This window comes from Anneissia japonica, unplaced genomic scaffold, assembly GCF_011630105.1.
Source record: "Anneissia japonica isolate Jap-2015-1 unplaced genomic scaffold, ASM1163010v1 scaffold1065_len1792383_cov172, whole genome shotgun sequence".
In the NCBI taxonomy this organism is placed as follows: Eukaryota; Metazoa; Echinodermata; class Crinoidea; order Comatulida; family Comatulidae; genus Anneissia; species Anneissia japonica.
The window spans coordinates 1,415,738-1,435,070 of NW_022684135.1; the positions used below are offsets into that span (position 1 = coordinate 1,415,738).

The 19,333-nt window shown below is 35.9% G+C and overlaps 2 protein-coding genes across 2 annotated transcripts in view; both read left to right on the forward strand.

Annotated features, from left to right (window-relative positions):
- Positions 1 to 4,556, forward strand: part of LOC117103659 — a 13,212-nt gene extending 8,656 nt beyond the window's left edge. Inside the window, exons 9-12 of the mRNA XM_033244261.1 lie at positions 278 to 444; positions 2,151 to 2,766; positions 3,978 to 4,115; positions 4,390 to 4,556. Coding sequence (XP_033100152.1) covers positions 278 to 444; positions 2,151 to 2,766; positions 3,978 to 4,115; positions 4,390 to 4,556 — 1,088 coding nt within the window. The remainder of the gene's footprint in view (positions 1 to 277; positions 445 to 2,150; positions 2,767 to 3,977; positions 4,116 to 4,389) is intronic.
- The window catches only part of LOC117103671, a 24,706-nt gene continuing 9,016 nt past the window's right edge, over positions 3,644 to 19,333 (forward strand). The window contains exons 1-12 of the mRNA XM_033244271.1: positions 3,644 to 4,550; positions 5,422 to 5,571; positions 7,075 to 7,213; positions 7,633 to 7,937; positions 8,375 to 8,516; positions 8,975 to 9,192; positions 9,601 to 9,742; positions 11,305 to 11,594; positions 12,055 to 12,199; positions 13,016 to 16,066; positions 18,008 to 18,170; positions 18,642 to 18,740. Of these exons, the coding sequence (XP_033100162.1) occupies positions 5,431 to 5,571; positions 7,075 to 7,213; positions 7,633 to 7,937; positions 8,375 to 8,516; positions 8,975 to 9,192; positions 9,601 to 9,742; positions 11,305 to 11,594; positions 12,055 to 12,199; positions 13,016 to 16,066; positions 18,008 to 18,170; positions 18,642 to 18,740 (4,835 nt within the window). The 5' untranslated portion in view covers positions 3,644 to 4,550; positions 5,422 to 5,430. The remainder of the gene's footprint in view (positions 4,551 to 5,421; positions 5,572 to 7,074; positions 7,214 to 7,632; positions 7,938 to 8,374; positions 8,517 to 8,974; positions 9,193 to 9,600; positions 9,743 to 11,304; positions 11,595 to 12,054; positions 12,200 to 13,015; positions 16,067 to 18,007; positions 18,171 to 18,641; positions 18,741 to 19,333) is intronic.

The following is a 19,333-nucleotide window of genomic DNA, read 5'->3' on the forward strand; positions in this document are numbered from 1 at the left end:
ACCAAGGATACACCGGGAGACAATCCCCTACTCTTTTCCAGTGCACTGCGTTCTTTAACGTGCACATGGGCCATTAATGCACAAAGGACCAACGTTTTAAACGTCTCATCCAAAAGGCGGTGCGCTATTTCAACTTGTATTTCAGCCCTCCAACTGAAACACAAGTAAAGGCAGCGGTGGGAATTGAACCGGGGACCTAGAGATCTCCACGGTTCAGCGCAGACACAATGGCTACCACCAGATTATATATTTACTGTAACTGTATTTTGTCTACCAGACACTGATATTGTTTCATATGGCAGTAATTACTTGGTCCCGAAAACAAACAGCCAAAGCCACACGGGGAAGGCGTACTACATCAAATTGAACGATCCGATAAAGGTTGACGGTCGACTAATGGGGTTTGAGATATACAACAAAGTCAAGGGAAGAATTGTATTGAAGGTAAATATGTGAAAGAAAATGTATAAGGAGCATGTAAATTCATTCATTAGAATAACGCTGTGGCTAGATTTTCGGTATCGATCGGGTCTGATAAGCTGGTAGCGCAGTCATGTTGAACCGGTATCACATCCGTTGTTTTCTGGTTGTGTACAGCAGTAGGCCTACACTGTCGTATTTTGCGTATCATGGCCTTATTCGCAGTGGCTAGGATACTTTTGGTCATATCAACAATCAATTTCAAAAAAGAAATAAGAGAAGATTTTACACTAGAACGATTTGATAACAATTTATCAGTTATGCGACAACAATATATTTTGACAAATCAAATCAGATGACGTTATAATCATGGAAAAACATTAAAATCGTTGTAGTAGCAACGATTTTGTCGTTTTTCCATGATTATGACGTCATCTGATTTGATTTGTTAAAATAGTTTGTTATCGTATACACGATAAATCATTATCGAATCGTTCTAGTGCTTAAGGCTGTTTCCTGACGGTGAATCGCGTCGGGCTGTGTCGTACGACGCTGTCAGAGGTAGCATTTAGAATCAGTGTTGAGTGATATTTCCGAGCAAGTTATTATTTTTATGGTAAAATAAATCTGTTTTAAAGCCAAATATAATTATTCTTGACGTGACTCTCTCCGACGTAGACCATCGTGTGTGTGCTTTTTACTCACACAGATCCGAGGCAATGCCGTAGCCAGCTATTAGGATAGTTGAGACAGTCCCACACAATTTTTCTAATGGGTCCACAAAGATGGGTCCAAATTATGTAATTTTATGCATAAAATTGGTCCAGATTTTTCATATTTCTGCGTAAAATGGGTCCACATTGTTTGAATTTACACGTAAAGTGGGTCCACCCTGATATTGTTCCACACTGTTTGAAAATCCTGGCTACGGTATTGATCCGACTCGTCAACAAATCGCGTCGGACTGCGTCGTACGACGCGCTCTCAGTTAGCATTTACACGCCCGTGCTCTAAATTGGTCCTCTCTTGCCTTCCATACATAAAGCGCATGTGTCTATAAAAGTATAGTACACAGGTGGGCAAAGAAAGTGCGGCCCGCCAGCGATTTTTTTTGCGGCCCGCGAAAATGAATTAAAAACTCTATGTGTGCAGCCCGCCAAGCAACATTGGCTAGAAAACACATTGTTTTTATGGCCCGACACCGATCATATAATTATGTAAACAGTAAAATAAAACTTAGAATAAACTGGTGTAAAAGCAGTTCTTGGAGGTTTTTGGAAACAACAAAGGTTGGGTGCCGCCCTCGGTGTTTAATCAAAAATTCACTTTGCCCCTCCGACCCATTTTTATGCCCACCCCTGGTATAGTAGTTGCTAAATACTACCACTACTTCAGCAGCGGGAGGTGTGTGGCTTGTATGGTGACGTCATGCATAATTTCAGCTGTATTTCCAAATTCTTGCTCTGCCACTGAGTGGGCCCTATTATTATCTCAAAAACTGCAGACATTATGTGTCATTTGGCGTCTTTATACTGCCCGCATTTTATATTTTTAGGTCTCCCATTAATGACAATCCGTTGATATAATTTTTTCACTCTGATGCACAGGCCAATGGAGGCAAATAAATTTCTGATAACAAGTTTGAAAAACATTTATTTTTTTTATTCCTTTATATATATGTGCTTACAAATTGTCATCATAACTTATCTAAACTACATATTTTTTTAAAGCTTTATAGACCTATTGATTCATACGGCTACAGATTTTGTTTCTCTTCGTATTCGTACATCCCTGTTGAAGATTCATGTGAAAAACAGCGAAGTGTATGGAAAAAGATTTGCTCTGGATCGTATAGCTTTCGAAAACGTCAATGCATTAATTCTACAACCAGTGATGTCTTCTTCACATCGCCACCAAAAATTAACCTTAAGTTGGTAAAACAATTCCCATTTGACAATGTTTTGGAAGGACCACAGTATTTAAAAGTCATAGAGGAAATAAGTGTTCAAAAAGGCGATCTCATTTGTTATAAATATATAACAGGTAACGGAGTAATAGAAGAAGAAATGACATCAAAATTCACGGAATACATGACGAATGACGCAAACTTAAAATTTATCGATGCAAGCAACCTTGTACCAAGCAATAAACCCAATCACGTATTTAGGGCTATTGTCAACAGGCGATCACGGGCTCTTATATCACACGTATGCGATGTGGATATAAATGATTATGACTCCCTGTGCTCGTTTAATGTATTGATTGGAGGGATGAATAAAAATGTCTCTATTATCCGAGTCATCGACCCTCCGATTCATGACGTACATATATCCAGTATTAAAAACGGTAACTGCGTTTGCTTATTTTATTGCTTAATTTGAGTACATAATGTCCTGAAGGCTAAAGGTGTGAGAAAACCTCAATAACTACTGTAGGTTGATGGCGTTTTTGCCACTCTTTTATTTAAAGGTTTTAATCCATTACACCCTAATATTAGAGAGCATCTTATCAGCTAATACAGCTAATTAACAATTGAGGATACGAGCTTGGAATGGAGCAGCGATAAGGTGAACGTGCTTGACTGCCTTCAAATCTCTGAGTCATGGGTTCACTTCCTGTCAAACTCCACTCTCTAGAGCCCAAGGCTATGGAATTGTATAGACATGCCTAAATATGGTCATGATGACATCACATCGTGGCCATGTATAGGCACATCTTGACTATATATGGGCATACAACAGTTTTTTGTTTAAGAAAATTTGATAATCTTAAGAAAACATAAGCCTCAATTACAGACTTACAGTTGTTTTTATAATACACCATTCCATTTGTAATTGATGGGAGGACTTAATGTTGGATTTGTAAAGAACCTCGTATTGTATTGTAAGAGAATAACAAAAACCTCTATTGTTAATTTAAAGGTATTGCTACAAACACTTACATTATTTTCTAATGTTGTGGGAAATAAAAATGTTATTATATGTTGATTGGTCAAATCTTGGCTGAGTTCAAAATCACCGATGCGTGACTGTCGTAGATCAGTGGCGTACGCTAATCTGGGGTCTGTTGCTGGATTACCGTACGCCAGTGATTGCGCGATAATACTGGCGTTCGCTACGCCGCGCACAAGTTCACACCATTCGATTAACGTTACGCTAGCGTAAGTCGTTGTGTCTGAACATAGCCTAAGACTGTCCCCGACGATAAATCGGGTCGGGCTGCGTCGGCCGACGCTGTCTGAGTTGGCCTTAATTTGATGAATGCCACAGCTCGTTCCGAGAGACAAATGCGAAACGATAACCACATTAAAGTAGCTCCAGAAAAAATCCCCAGATAAACAAGAAGTTAGTAAAAACCCCGAAAACAAATACACATAAAAAATAAAAACTACATACATATTTGACCTATATCACATACAAATAATTATATTGCAGGCATAAATGCCCTTATACATATAGTAGGACTGCATCTAATTATGTTATGCAAAAATCTTTAACAGAATCGTCTCAATGATGCTTTGAAAACTCCCGCTTTTAATAATGTATATTTTTACTAAGGCTCTGACGTGACAACAACTGTAACGATTGGACAGACTGAGTCAGTTAACTTAACACTTCCGCCAAGTTCAATTGTACATAATGAATCACTTACGGTTGATGGGTTGGTGTTGACAAATGTTATTGGATTAAATGAAGGTAAGAAACAAGAATTTCTTCATTCACCCTATAATACTTATTGTGTCTGCATAGCACTGAAATAGGCATATAAATCAGATATTTATTTGGAAGCTGCTTACTGAGTGTCCAGTCATGCGATACACGCTGAAGTTTATGGCTGTTCTTAGTTCTTCCAAATTGAAATGAAATTATTTATTTTATATATTTAGTTTATATTGTGTACAAATTAAATTAAACAGGATATCAAATTATAGAGTTAATTTTTCTTCTTAAAAAATGTAAACCTTATTAGGTCGCTGCCGGAGTAAATTGGGTCTAGAATTTCAAAGCAAGTTTTCAGACACACAATTCGAAACTTCTACAACAGAGCGAAATTCGTTTCCTTATTTTGGTCGACTGAACAATGTAGATGGCGGCTGGATTCCAGCAAATACTGAGAATCAGTGGATACAGGTATAGGCACATTATTGTTCTGCGTCGTTTCTACCTGCTCTACCAAAGAGTACAGAACTACACGAAGTCCGACTCTCGGGGTTTCGTTGGAACGCAATCCTATCCCAAAAAGTACTATCACGAACTAGAAGGCGTCCTCCAAAGGAAGGTAAAAGGCGTCCGTAAATAGGGCGCCCTCTATCTTGCGTGCATACAAAATCAGGGCAGTCGGACCTCTTGCAATTCTATCATCTTTGCTTTCACGTATTTCAAAAACTTTCTTGTCCCTCCTGTCGTAATGCATAATCCATTTCTTCTTCCTTTGTTTGATTATCAGTTGTCTATTTCGTGAATACTTACCTGGATAACCGACTAATTGCCATTGTTCCCAAAACGGAACTCCCCTTCGAAAAATGGAACAGTCCGACCCAAGGCGCCACGTGCGAACCGTCTCCCTAACAAACGTCCTCATTCATTTTCGACGTAGTGTTCGAATTAATCTTTGTTTTCACGTATTTAAAAAACTTTCTTGTCCCTCCTGTCGTAATGCATAATCCATTTCTTCTTCCTTTGTTTGATTATCAGTTATTTGTATGTGTGATTAATTTTAAGATTCTAAGGTTCCCCTGTTATTTATTCGGTCCAATTTCTCCAACTGAATGCATACCTCTACCTAACAGTAAAAGTGATTCGAGTGGTTCTCGAATGTTGATCTCTTTTCATAATAACCATCTTTAGCAAAAGCTACTTGAAATGTTCTACTACTTGCGCGCTCTTTGTGTTTACATCTGCGGGATTAAGAAGACATAGATGAATATTTTGATAGATTCGACTATATGCTGTTTATCACTACTCGTTGAAGATGGAACTCTGTGTATTGTTTGATATATAGATAAATCTGATGAACATATACGTCATAACTGGTATTGTGACGCAAGGATGCGGTTGTGAAACAGCCAGTTGGGTTGAACACTTTTTTGTGACGTACGGCCTTAGTGGCGATAATTGGATCATTGGTGATATGGAGGAAGGCGCCGAAAAGGTAAGGTGTAGTATTTTGCATTAAAGCACTGTGAGACCGTACTATCTACACCTGAACATGTGACATGTCTATTATGGTCGTGATGACAGCATACAACAGTTTTTTTGTCAAAGAAAATTTGATAATCTGGACTGAGCTTAGATAAGATTACAAGATTATGACCAAGATAAATTAACAGGGCTCGATTTAGTACTAGCCCGGCGTACAATGTCTATTAAAAACCGCTCCGGGCTAGTCTATTTACTCCTCATGTTGCCCGGTTGTCTAGTGGAGAATTAGCAAGAAAAACATTAAAAAAAAAAAAAATAAAAAAAAACACGGAACGTTCGAGACAATCCCTGCACAAGAGGTACCGCAGCCCAGAGAGAACACTCTAGCTAGCGTTCAGCTCTCCACATGCGAGAACGTTGAATTATTAAGATGATCCCCAAGTCATTCACCAACCACTACAGGATGGCATGTTATCTCTCTATCAACAGAAGATCGTTTGATCGTTGAATCGGGTTAATTTAGGTACATTAAATTTAATGTACTACCTTGTATTCATATTATTTTCTCATAATGATATTTATAAAATGTTCAACTTTTAATAATTAAGTAATTCAATGCTATAAGAAGTTAGAGATTTTTTTAATTTATTACACTAATTTGAGGGGGTACGCGTACTCAAACAGCAAAGCTACAGAAATTATGAAATTGCAAATCAACCTTCAAATTTAATTGTCGCTAATGAATATTTTGAAACAAAATGTTTTCCTGCTTGTGGGCTAGTAAGATAGTCTGTGGGCTAGTAAAATCTCTAGTAAACTAGCCCAGTGGGCTAGTTAACAAAAAAAGTTAGGGCAAGCCCTGATTAAACAAAAACTAAATATATTTATTTTTTCTGGCGAAATTTGTGCATTACTCATCAGTGAATTAAGTCAACACTGGCAGGTTTCTGCTGTTGGCCTCACCTCACACCAAGTATCACGAGAATATTGATGTTTACCTATTCGGTTCAATATAAGGAATACCTAATATTGCAATAAATAAAAAAGTCAATGGCTAAAAATAACTTTTAATTAAAATGTGACACACTTGAAAAATTTTGGAGCAGATTTATTGTAGTTTCTGTTTTATTTCATTACAATATACGCGTTACAACCAGCGTACAGTTCTCGAGAGGGTGGGGGCTGTCTCTTATACACATCTTCGTAATGCATAATCCATTTCTTCTTCCTTTGTTTGATTATCAGTTGTCTATTTCGTTTAACTCAAAGAAAAGGCGCTATATAAATATCTCTATAACATATAACCACCATTATTGTCAACCAAAATTCTTCTTATAATTATTATATTATTATTATTATCTATTAATATTAATATTCTCAATGTTTTTGTTTCTTGAAATTTTTAATAACATTAACACAATTTGTATATTACTAATATCACAGTACATAATTTTGTTGTATGATTTTCGGTTCAAAATAACGTATTGAAAGAATGAACAAATTTTATCGGTAGCACTTTATAGGCAATTTTGATGCAAACACGGCCGTGACGAATATCTTCAGCGAACCAATTTATGCCAAGTTCTTTAGAGTTAACATCGTTTCACAGACCAGGCCTGTAGCATTGCGGTTTGATCTCATTGGCTGTAAAGGTAGGACAATTGTAGTAATTAGGGCAGAGGCGGATAGTTGACCCTTTGAGACCTAGCGTTGTTTTGCCACCACACCCTATTATATTGTAAATTCAACATCTTTTCTATAATTTCTATAATTTTATGTAAAGCGCATAGAGGCACTGTGCATTATGCGCTATATAAATGTAACTTGTTATTATTATTATTTATTAATGCAAACTTTCAAGAAATAATAAGTTACTGTGTCCCAGCTAAAATGTCATGCAGCTTGCACAGTACGCGTGCGTTGTAAGTACGTCATCAAACAGTTAATCACATGATTGAAGTTCTGGATGAAAAAATATTCAATCATTCATTTCACTATCTTTAGTAGGGGACCATTTGAAATTTTAAAAAGTTGTAAAAATGTAGATTAAAATCATTTCTAAATATTTTAGCACATAGTTTATGTCTTGACGATATGGGATTAAAAAGTGGAGAAATTATGAATAACCAGATCAGTTCAAATGGAGTTAACTTCAACGCCGATTCAGTTCGCATCGGATATGATGGTACAGCTTGGTGCCTGTCTTCAAGTGACGTTAATCCTACGGTTACGTTTATTTTTCAACAATTGAAGTTGTTCACCGGCATTATTTTTAAATTGGAAGCCAATGTGGACGTTTCGTTAGCGTTGAAATTTGCACACAGTGACGACAATTTAGTTTGGAAGTATGTTTATATCAAAGGGAACCTGGATAAGGTAGGTTGGTGTTTTCTGTATATTTTCAACCATATGTTCTAGTGTTATATTGGAGAAGTACTAGGATGAGAAGATAAATAGTATGTCTATGGGGTTGAGGTATCGTTAAAGAATACAGATATATAATGTTATCAGTTTAATTATAATGGAAATTGGAGCAAAAGGAAGAGGCAAAAGAGTATTGTTTAACTAAGAAATAAGATGTCCGGTTTAGGTTTTACGTCTGCAGAAATACAATTACAATACAACTTTTTGAAAGACAAGTTATTCGTAAGTCACCGTTCTTTGCTACTCAGGTCTGATCTTTGGGGTACAAATTTTATATTGAAAATATACATATCGAACATTGTAAATTTAGTTTTTATTACGATAATTATTTATGTAAATTTAATTTTCATAGAAATGCCGAGCATTTAGGTTAATATTTCAATTAATAGGTGACACAAATTGTTCCAGCAAACGATGATTCGGAAAAGTGGGTTGTTTTCAGTAAAGTTGTCCAGACCAGAATTATTCGTGTAGAAATCCCTACAACTAATGAAATGATATGTCTGCGTTTTGAACTCCTGGGTTGTAAAGGTATGATATGATATTTCTTATAAAATGTCGTGATGCCTATGCGCATTGCAAATGTCACATAATTAGTAATTGACAATTTTAATTTTCGTTTTATATGTTTGGGGTCGGTAAGAGAAACACTTTTTGATATGAGGAAAATGTTTTTGATATGTATTACAACTGATTTTTCTAAGGGCCTGTTTTTGCTCACGTGTTTTTAAATAGTTATTATAAAACACATGTTTTTTCCCCAGTAGAAAAGGGCCACAAAACAAAAACACGGTTAGGAATGCGTTCTAAAAATGCGTGTTTTTACACGCATTCAATGTAGGGTTCCCGTTCAGAAAATATGTCTCTGGCGGGGAGACTTTTTAAACATAAGTAAGATGCATTCGAACGTCGGCATGACACACCCTAATAATGAAGCAGCTTACTGTTCTGGGAGTTTGGCAAATGAAAGTCAATATTTTTTCCTGTAGATTCAAGCTTGTGTCGTCATTCAGTTGGTGTTGTAGAAGACAGAATACCGTCTGCTCAATTTACATATTCTGACGCGGATACGTTTGTGATGGTGGACTTGCTCAAGCACTATACAGTTACAGGCGTTGTGGTCATTTCTATGGGTCAATTTTATGTGGAATACTCTATAGACTACGGTCATTTTAAAACCATTCTTGATTCAAATGGGCAAAATGAGGTTTGTTTCGTTTTGTTAAGATGTGTAACAACTTTGTCTTAGTATTTCATAAATGTTCTGGTAAATGTTACATAACATATATTGTTACTATATTTGTAATTTATCATTATTTGTAAGAACTTATCTCATCAATGTGTAAAGCCGAGCAACATACTCGGTCGAAGCGATTCATAACTACCCGAAGGAGTACGCACTCCAGATCGTTTTTAATGAGGATTCCCTCAGTCTGCCACCAACAATTAACAAATGACGTCAGGTTACCAAGTACTGACAGAGAACGGAGATGGGTTATTTTGTACGATCACTTTTTTTGGGTATATTATTGACAAATATATTTCACTTAATCCCTAGTTTATAAATTATAGAGGAGGTACAAATAATGTACTCTGCATTTTTTTCTATCTCTAGGTCTTTGATGGAAGAAACATTACAATAGGAAATGTTGTCAATAGCTTTGGCTACCCTGTTGTTTGCCGATTTTTGCGACTAGTTCATAAAGAAGTCCCTGAAACTTCCTTTAACCTTACCTTTTATCCACTTGGTTGTGAAGGTATGTTGATTTTGTTTGAATGCTAGGCCTGAATAGTCATAAATACATTACAGGCAAAGAGATGTCATGCCTCTATAACTCCCTTACAAACTTGACAGTACTATTCAATTAACATGAGCAGAATAAAGGATGTGCGGTGAATTGTACAGTTTCCTGCATAAACATATCCAATTCAATTACAACATCTTTGCCATATGTCTGTACACAGGACACGTAAACATAAATAAAATGTACAAAAATAAATTTTTAAAATAATCCAGCTAAACAAAAATTGTGTCATTTTTACAAACTTTAAAGATATACCAGCTTCATTCTATACTTGATTCATGCCAGGTTACTGATTAATATCTATACCGCCATTGTGGTACCCTGACCTCAGGCCAGTCTAGGTATAACCATGGAGGTATTATTGAGAAGGAGATCACTCGGCAAATCTACGCGCACGCAGCGCTATGCAAATGAACCAAGACCAAAGTTGCCGCAGCGCGTAAAGAACGTTTGCGCGATGCCTTTGAAGTCGATATTTAATGGGTTAAAATCAAACGTTTTATTGCACAACTGCTCTGCTGGAAGCGTATAAATGCATGTCGTTGCCAGGTTGTTGCTAACAAAAAAATGTGAATTATAGGGCAATACGCCCGCGCGCGATCCAAAAGCGGGGAACACATAGGCTTGTCGCGTCAAAGGGATTTGTTGCCGAGTGATCTCCTTCTCAATAATACCTCCATGGTATAACCAAAGAGTATAGAATTGCAAGAGGCCTGACTGCCCTGATTTTGAAAGCACACAATGAAACGTTAAGAAAAGTTCTACCACAAGATAGGGCGCGCCCTCTTAGAATTCGAATCAGAGCCGTAGATAGAGAGAGTTTGGCCAACTTGGCGCATGGCGCCATGTTGTTACCAAACAGCGTGCGCGCGTATTAGCTTTTTAACACTGATGCTGCATAAACTTTCTTTTATTATTCTGTTCATGAGGACAATTCAATTATGGGATTTTAATATATCCTATCGCGTTAGTTTGTGGCTTGCCAATGTTTTGTTTTGGTGACAACATGGCCGGTGATTGCGATTCACCCAATCACACGAGGGTATAGCAGAATCCCGTGAAACCGAGTTGGCCAAACTCTATTTACGGCTCTGATTCGAATGGCGTTCAAAACTCGCCTTTTGAAGGACGCACACTTTTAGTTCATAAGTAGTACTTTTTGAAATAGGATTACATTCCAACGAAACTCCGAGAGTCGGACCTCTTGCACCTCTATACTCCTTAATTTTACCATTCAGTCAGCAGTACACTCAAATTTATAACAATCTTTAATATTCAAAATGATATGGGAGATATTTAGAAACCTACATTATTAGGAATATTGTCAATAAAAGGATTCCTAATCTAAGAAGCTCAATCGAGTTTGTTGTTTTGTGACCATGCAAGTTATTTTAATAATTAGAATAATTAAAAGTGTAGTAGGATATTGAAAGTTTCAACAATATCATTAAAAAATAGGGAAAATCCATAGATCTAGATTGCGGCATTATATGATTATTTATGTTGTTTTACAGAGCCAATGGCGTGCCAGGACTTCATCAAAAGTGACCCCTCAAAGACAATCTATTCGAGCATTCGAAGCATGTCAAACCAAGATGTTAGACTTTTTGGCTCTGGTTGGCTCTCCCGAGAAGACGACGATGAACCATGGGTAATTGTGGTTTTGCAAGGAAGACACCACATATCAGGAATAGTAACAAACTGTTTTAGTCCTAACGGCTACCATACTCAAACTTTGTATGTTGCTTATGGTATGGATGCTAATACATGGAAGAATATAAGCCTTGCGAATGGCAGAAGGAAGGTAAGTATTAATGTTCATTTAAAAATGTACGACCTAGCCCGGTGTTTATTCGTCAGGACAGTCTTAGGTTGTCATGAGAATATTGAGCATGCTTTTTATTCTACGATGTCCCCGATATAGTCACGACGATTACCTACAGTACTTGCGTATGGCTTTAACAAAGACCAGACACAGCAGCAACTTACGTCGGGTTACGCCGTACGATACTGTCTAATAAAGTTGGCCTTTACGAACTCCTGATGGTGACTTTTCTTTACGCGTCTTTTTGCACAATGTACGATACTACTCTGTCAAGCCAACTCAACGCCCAATTGCACCCTACAAACGCATCCATACACTGACTTAACGTTAACACTGACGTTTTATTACAAGGAACGCTCTACGTTTAATTCTTATTAATATCAATATACTATATAACAAATAAACTGATTTATTAATCGTAATATGTACTCTTTTCCAGGTATTCAAATGTAACAACACAGAAGACCAAAATGATTTAAAGTACAACATGTTTGACGAGATTTTCACAGCACAGTATATAAAATTTGATATTATTTCCAATGGGCACGCAGTGTTTCTTAAAATTGGGATACTTGGTTGCAAAGGTATGTTTAATTCCTAATGCTGCTACTGTTGCTGCTACTGCTGCTGCTACAACAACAACAACTATTACCGGTACTACTACTATCACTACTACTATCACTACTACTATCAATACTACTATTACTACTACTACTACTACTACTACTACCACTACTACCACTACCACTACCACCACCACTACTACTACTACTACTGCTACTACTACTACTGTACTAATACTACTACTACTACTACTAAGCCTACTACTTTTTAAGTAAAATATCAGAAAATGGTTCACAGTCGCCAATAATTTCTTTGAATCCACATTATTAATATTATCTATTCATACAGTTATTTAGATGATTAACATAATAGTGCTAAAAGTGCAGTGACAACAAATTTAAATTTTATAACCTACATTGGGAATGATATCAAAGCGTGTAGGGCAGCGTGTAAGGCGTTGAACTTTCAGTCGGAATGTCAGGGGTTCGAGAACGATGCTGGTCACACTGCACGTGTCCTTTGGCAGGACACTTTATCTACATTTGCCTCTCTTCACCCAGGAGAATAAATGGGTACCTGGTAGGAGGTGAATGATTTCCAATGAAATTAGTAGTCGGGATTTCACGTATAACTAGGAATACTCCCAGGGGAATGGAGGAGGTTGCACTTTGTGTAGGCCTATGATTGATTCTGTATCCAATGACCAGGGAAAAAAGCGCCTTGTGTAGTTCTTGATATGTGCGCAATATAAATCCTATCAAATAATAATAAAAAATAATACATTAGGTTCATTATACGCTAATTGAAATCTCGCTTGTTACTTTTGTTTTGTTTAGGAACCAATAGCATTCGCTTCACTTCTAGTCAACCAGCGGTGTTTCCGATTACAATTCATTCAGAAAATATGTTCAGCTTCTCCACCATTATGGCGACCGTAATGTACACAGAGCGGATTATGGGTTTTAGGCTTGTAACCCAAGGCCCAATTAAATGGAACAGCAAAAGTATTCTTATTGCAGCAAAAATATTTTCAGGTGTCTACTCATCTTTCGAGTTGTTTTTAAACGAATTGAATTATACAACAAATACAGAAATAGTGCAGGCCGTAGATGAAGACATAATATTTTCCGTTTCGACGACTACTGAATTTTTTAATGAGTTGAGTCCGTTAAATATCACAATCCGATTAATTAATGCAATCAGCGAAGCTGAAGATTATATTATTCTTCTAGTACAATACGAAATACTTGATTTGCATATATTGTACTCGAGTGAGTACGTTGCAACTGGAAACACTTTCCAGATTGGTTTCGACATGTTAATTGGATCAAATCTTTTTTGTACAATAGACTTAAACGATAGTACGAATGTAGATTTTTATGAGTATATAATGCAACGAGACCAAAATAACATCTTACTTTCTCATGTCTATACAAGCCCGGGATTTTATGACGTCAGTGTTTACTGTTCAAATAACGTCAGCGAAATGATCGTCAACAAAACAATCATCGTCCAAAACAGAATCACAGATTATTTGAAATTAGAGTGTGCAAGTGTCGTTCCAATTAGCCAAAACCAAAATTACGGTTTCACTGTGATCTATTCGTTTCAAGGAAATTCTTCTGAAATTCCAACTGATGTATTTGCAAACTATGAAATATATGGTATATTGAAAGAAAACAGGGAAACTTACACGAGTGATGTTAAGTGTTGTAATTTTTCAGCACACAATCTAGTCGTCACAACATGGGATTCTTATGAAATTAACGTGTTACTTTATAACAGAATTAGCAGTGGTAACCGTCAATGTTATGTCAATTTAGAAGAGGTCATTACTGATCTTACTCTCAGTGTACATAATGTATTCGCCAAAGTCGATGAAGTAATTGAGATGAGCCTAACTGTCACGTGGGGCTCTCGAATGAGATACACTATTGACTTTGACGATGATTCTTCGGAAAGGTACAACACGAGTGAGTCGGTTTTTACGTTTGTTCATTCATTTGATAGCCCAGGAACATATTACGTTACTGTTAACGCAGAAAACTTTGTTGATCCATCGTCTTTAGTGTCTTTGGTAATTATTACTCAGCGTCCTGTTGGACGTTTTGAAGTAAATTCACGCTATTTAAACAAATTAGAATTGAACCGAGAGGGGGAACCATCTTACGTTGTTGTGCCAATCGATGTATATCGAGATTTGCAGTTTGAAGAAGCTACTGATGCCTATTTTACAATTGATTTTGGTGATGGAACCAGGTTTTGTCCGAGGGGAGCGATGTGCCTTATGGATGACGTAATCACTCTTGGATACATGGATTCAACTAAAGACACTAGCGAGTTGGAACATATCCTGGCGATCGAGCATAACTATACCATTGCCAAACATTACAATATCAAGTTTATGGTGTGGAATAATGTAAGCAGCGATACGGTAGAATACGGTATTGAGGTATTCGAAGAGATCCAGCAATTGGAAAAAGATATAAAATTTTTCGATATTGATCTAACTAGCATGTTGAATACTTCGGCTGAATATGATCTCTTTGGAAAGTATGCGCCTCTGGATATGGCCATAGTCGTGACCGCTGACATACTATATGGAACTGAAGTGCTATTTACCTGGAACTTCAATGATCCGACGAAACCAGTTAGTAATTACATCTTCACGACACGTGAACCAAAGGCATATTATAAGTATACTAATCCGGGGTCATATTTCATAAAAGTTAATGCTTCAAATCCGATAAGTAGCAGTACAGTAGCGCAGAACATTTTCGTTCAGGAAACTGTTAAAACTTTTCAGTTGAACGGCTTTGGACCAATTACAATGAACTCGACAGTTCCTTTTGTTCTAAACCTTGGAAAAGTAGCTACAGATGCTTGTTATCGTATTGATTTTAAATATGAATATTCAAATCCAGGACGAATACAATTTTATGGTTCTTGGTCTATGTGCCAATCAAAGTATACAGAAGAATTTCAAAATAATCCAATATTTAAACAAATCGACTCAAATACGCTTTGGATAGATGTGAATTATAAAGGTAGAAGTCCAAATATATCTATTTCGAATTTATTTTATGAGTATAACAAGTACGATATAGTTTACGAAGGTTTTAATATGGTATCGTACATAAACGGTACACTTCCACAGGTGATAACAAAGCTACCATGCTACTTCCCGAGGGTTAACGTGAAAAGCGAAAATGAATGCAATTATAATTTTCAATGTAATCCTGAAACGAATTATCGGCAATATCTGGCATCAACACAAGTCAAAATCCAATCACTCGTTGAGGTTAACTGTTCCTCAACTGATTTAACACGTTACCACTGGAAAGTATTCAAAATAGAAGGTGAAAGAGAAACACTTGTTACGCTCCCGCCTTCTGTTACTACAATTGGAAGTGGTCTGCGTACACTGGTTTTGGAACCACGATTGCTTGCTTATGGTTTATACAGAAGTGAGTTAAACGTCACAATGCTTGGTGGAGAAATAGGCCTTTATACTTCAGACTCAACACATACAGAAATAATTCCCACTCCTCTAATAGTTGAAATTGTAGGTGGAGAATATCGTACCATCAAATGGAAAACACTTATACAAGTCGATGGGCTTTCTTTAACGTTTGATCCTGACGTGGACAAAGCTGATAAATCTGGGATGGAATTCACTTGGATGTGCCGACGATCAAATTTTGAGGCCAATGGAACGGGTATTATAGATAACTTAGAAACTTTCGAGATATGGAATGACAATTTTACAAAACTACTAAAGGAATCGAAGATCAACGAAGAATTCGAATATTCACCTGAATGGCAACATGGAGATAAGGGAGGTTGCTTTGGTAGACTTGGGGGTACGATGATTCCTACTCCAGGAGGTAATGTATAATGAGTCTGCATACGATTTTTTTTTCTTCTTTCATCCAAAATAAAATTATGTTTTATTCGTAATTTTTTTATTTTTTGAGCCATGGAATTAAATAATATTAATAATGTGGCTATGTTGTTATTGTTATGAATTTGTTTTATAGCCGGTTTCAGCTAATAATTATATTATTCACCATTTGTTTCTATTATGTGATTTTTGAAATGCTATTTATTAGACAATTAAAACCCAGTCTGAATAAACAATGTGACTCTGTCAAAGCAAAGCTTTTTATTAACACAGGGATTAATATCCCACTGTTATGAACTTTGACATTGTAGATTAGCTTTTTTCTATTGATTATAGTTGCTGTATATTCTATACTTCATCATTTGATCTTGAAAATGACACCATGAAGGAGTCGAGATGTCGATCTTTTCTTTTTAGCGTTATTTTTATATTAAATGTGATTTTTAACAGTAGTTTTAACAGAAGCTATATTAAGTGCATACACTTTTTTTTAATAAGAAACAGTAAAATTTTGCCCAGGCTCAGTGTTCTTATATTTTGTTCTGAATTTGTTCTTATTTTACACAATTTTCAAACATAGAAAATTATTATTGTACAGCAAAAATGGGCCCTGAAAAATTTCCCCAGAAAAAAGGCCTGGTAAAAATGGTCCCAAATGACAGTGCACCTGATTATAGGGGGTATTACATAGTCACACCTACATTACTGCACATAAGGTACAGATATAATTTTTTGGTTTTTCAAAAACCTCATTTGACATTTTACCTCAGCCTCAATTTGTTCTTATTTTGTTCTTAATTTTAAAGTAATTTCATCCTCAGTGTTCTTATATATAAAATGTGTTCTTATAAAAAAAAGTGTATATGCTATGATGAATACATGTCTCCCTCCAAATTAAGATCATGGACACAGGGTGTCCATGGTATTTAGTTGCTTTGGTCTCTAATTAGAATAATAAAAATAAAAGACACACCACATAAAAGTGGTGTTTAATTTTAAGGGTCCTCAATTAGGGGCAGACCTATATACAGTGCTTGTAGAAGTGGTTGGCGCATCGGTTGTGGCTTGGACTCACAACTCTACGTATTCATTTTAATTATCATTTTATTACTAGTAGTTAGTAATATTATTTTTATTATTATTATTTTTGTTTTTATTATTATTATTATTATTATTATTATTATTATTATTATTATTATTATTTTTATTATTATTATTATTATTATTATTATTATTATGATTATTATTATTATACACATCTAGATGTGTATAAGAGACAGGTACAGTAGCGCAGAACATTTTCGTTCAGGAAACTGTTAAAACTTTTCAGTTGAACGGCTTTGGACCAATTACAATGAACTCGACAGTTCCTTTTGTTCTAAACCTTGGAAAAGTAGCTACAGATGCTTGTTATCGTATTGATTTTAAATATGAATATTCAAATCCAGGACGAATACAATTTTATGGTTCTTGGTCTATGTGCCAATCAAAGTATACAGAAGAATTTCAAAATAATCCAATATTTAAACAAATCGACTCAAATACGCTTTGGATAGATGTGAATTATAAAGGTAGAAGTCCAAATATATCTATTTCGAATTTATTTTATGAGTATAACAAGTACGATATAGTTTACGAAGGTTTTAATATGGTATCGTACATAAACGGTACACTTCCACAGGTGATAACAAAGCTACCATGCTACTTCCCGAGGGTTAACGTGAAAAGCGAAAATGAATGCAATTATAATTTTTAGTAGTGGTAGTGGTAGTGGTAGTGGTAGTAGTAGTAGTACCACCATTATTATCTACATATTCATTTTAACTATCATTTTATTACTAGTAGTTAGTTAGTAGTTAACTATCAATAAAATAATCGATTCATTCATTTTGCTTAAACTTACGGTACTGTTTGCAAATTGCAGGTATATTGAACTATACAACGGGCAATATAACAATCAATACAGACACAATGTACTGGAATATGGAATATGAGTTAAAGCTGATTGTTAGGAAAGGTAGTCGAAGAAGCGAATTTACTCAAACACTGTACATCGTAGAAGGGGATCCCCCGGATATACAAATGGCGTATGTTTAATTTTTCTTTCTATCAACCATAGATAGCTAGAAAATATTATAAGTCGTAGCCGGGAGATCGTAGTAAATAATATTCAAATCACCGTAAACACAATATAAAGAAATGGTTAAATAATAATAATGGTGCTCAAATAGGAGCATGTTGTAATAATTATATTAAGCATAGCTCGCCAATGAAAAGCTCATTTATGTCAGTTGTATAAAAAAGAGTGTCTGACGGGATTCAAACCGTCAACTTCTCACTGTCAAGGCGAGTATCATATCCATTAAAAAAATATGTTCCTATTTGAGCATCATTATTATTGGTTTTTTTTTTGTATATTTGTACATAGTGATATTATATAGTATATAATAGGCTTATAGACATTTATCAAGGCACAAAATCAATATATTTTTTTAAATATTGTAAGATATGGCATAACTTTATTAATATTGAGCAAATCATCTTTATGTTATCGAAAGGTGCAAGCTGAATTGCAGGACCAAGAAAACGCCAACAAATCGATTTTCTCTAGAAAATAAGGAGACGAATCCAGTTCCAGGAATTGTATTATTTTACATGTAGGTTTTTATTAATTCATATAAATGCAGGGCTAATTTGGGTCAAGGTCAAATGGTTAATATATACCACGATTTATAAATCTCGGCCAAACCTAAACAATTAAACAATTTTAATTGTGGTTGAACTAGGTAAACATTGGTGCCTTGTGAATTATGTGGAAATTTTTGTTTAAATGACATAGTCATGTTATTTATTCACGTTGACTTCCAGTAAGTTGTCTGCTTTTAATAAAATAATCTTTTGTCATTGGTTAGATTGGTTTCCGTTGTTTACCAATTGTTGGCGTAGATAAGGTTGTAATATCCAGATCGGGACCTAACCATTAAGTCCTAACATTTAGCACGCGTGTGAGAACGCCCGTTCGGTAGTGGATACGCTAGCGGTTAGCGAGTGCATGCTATCGGTTAGCAAGTTTTCTCATTTTTACCATTAAGCAACCAGACATACGCATATCCTTATTTACAAGTTCCTGGCCAGTGATCCCAGAGTCATCTTCTTGTATGAACACAACCGTGAGCGCATAATGTTATTAATCTGGATCAGTGATGGAGCCAGGACCTGCCCGACGGAGGGGCTGAAGGCCCCGATGGTG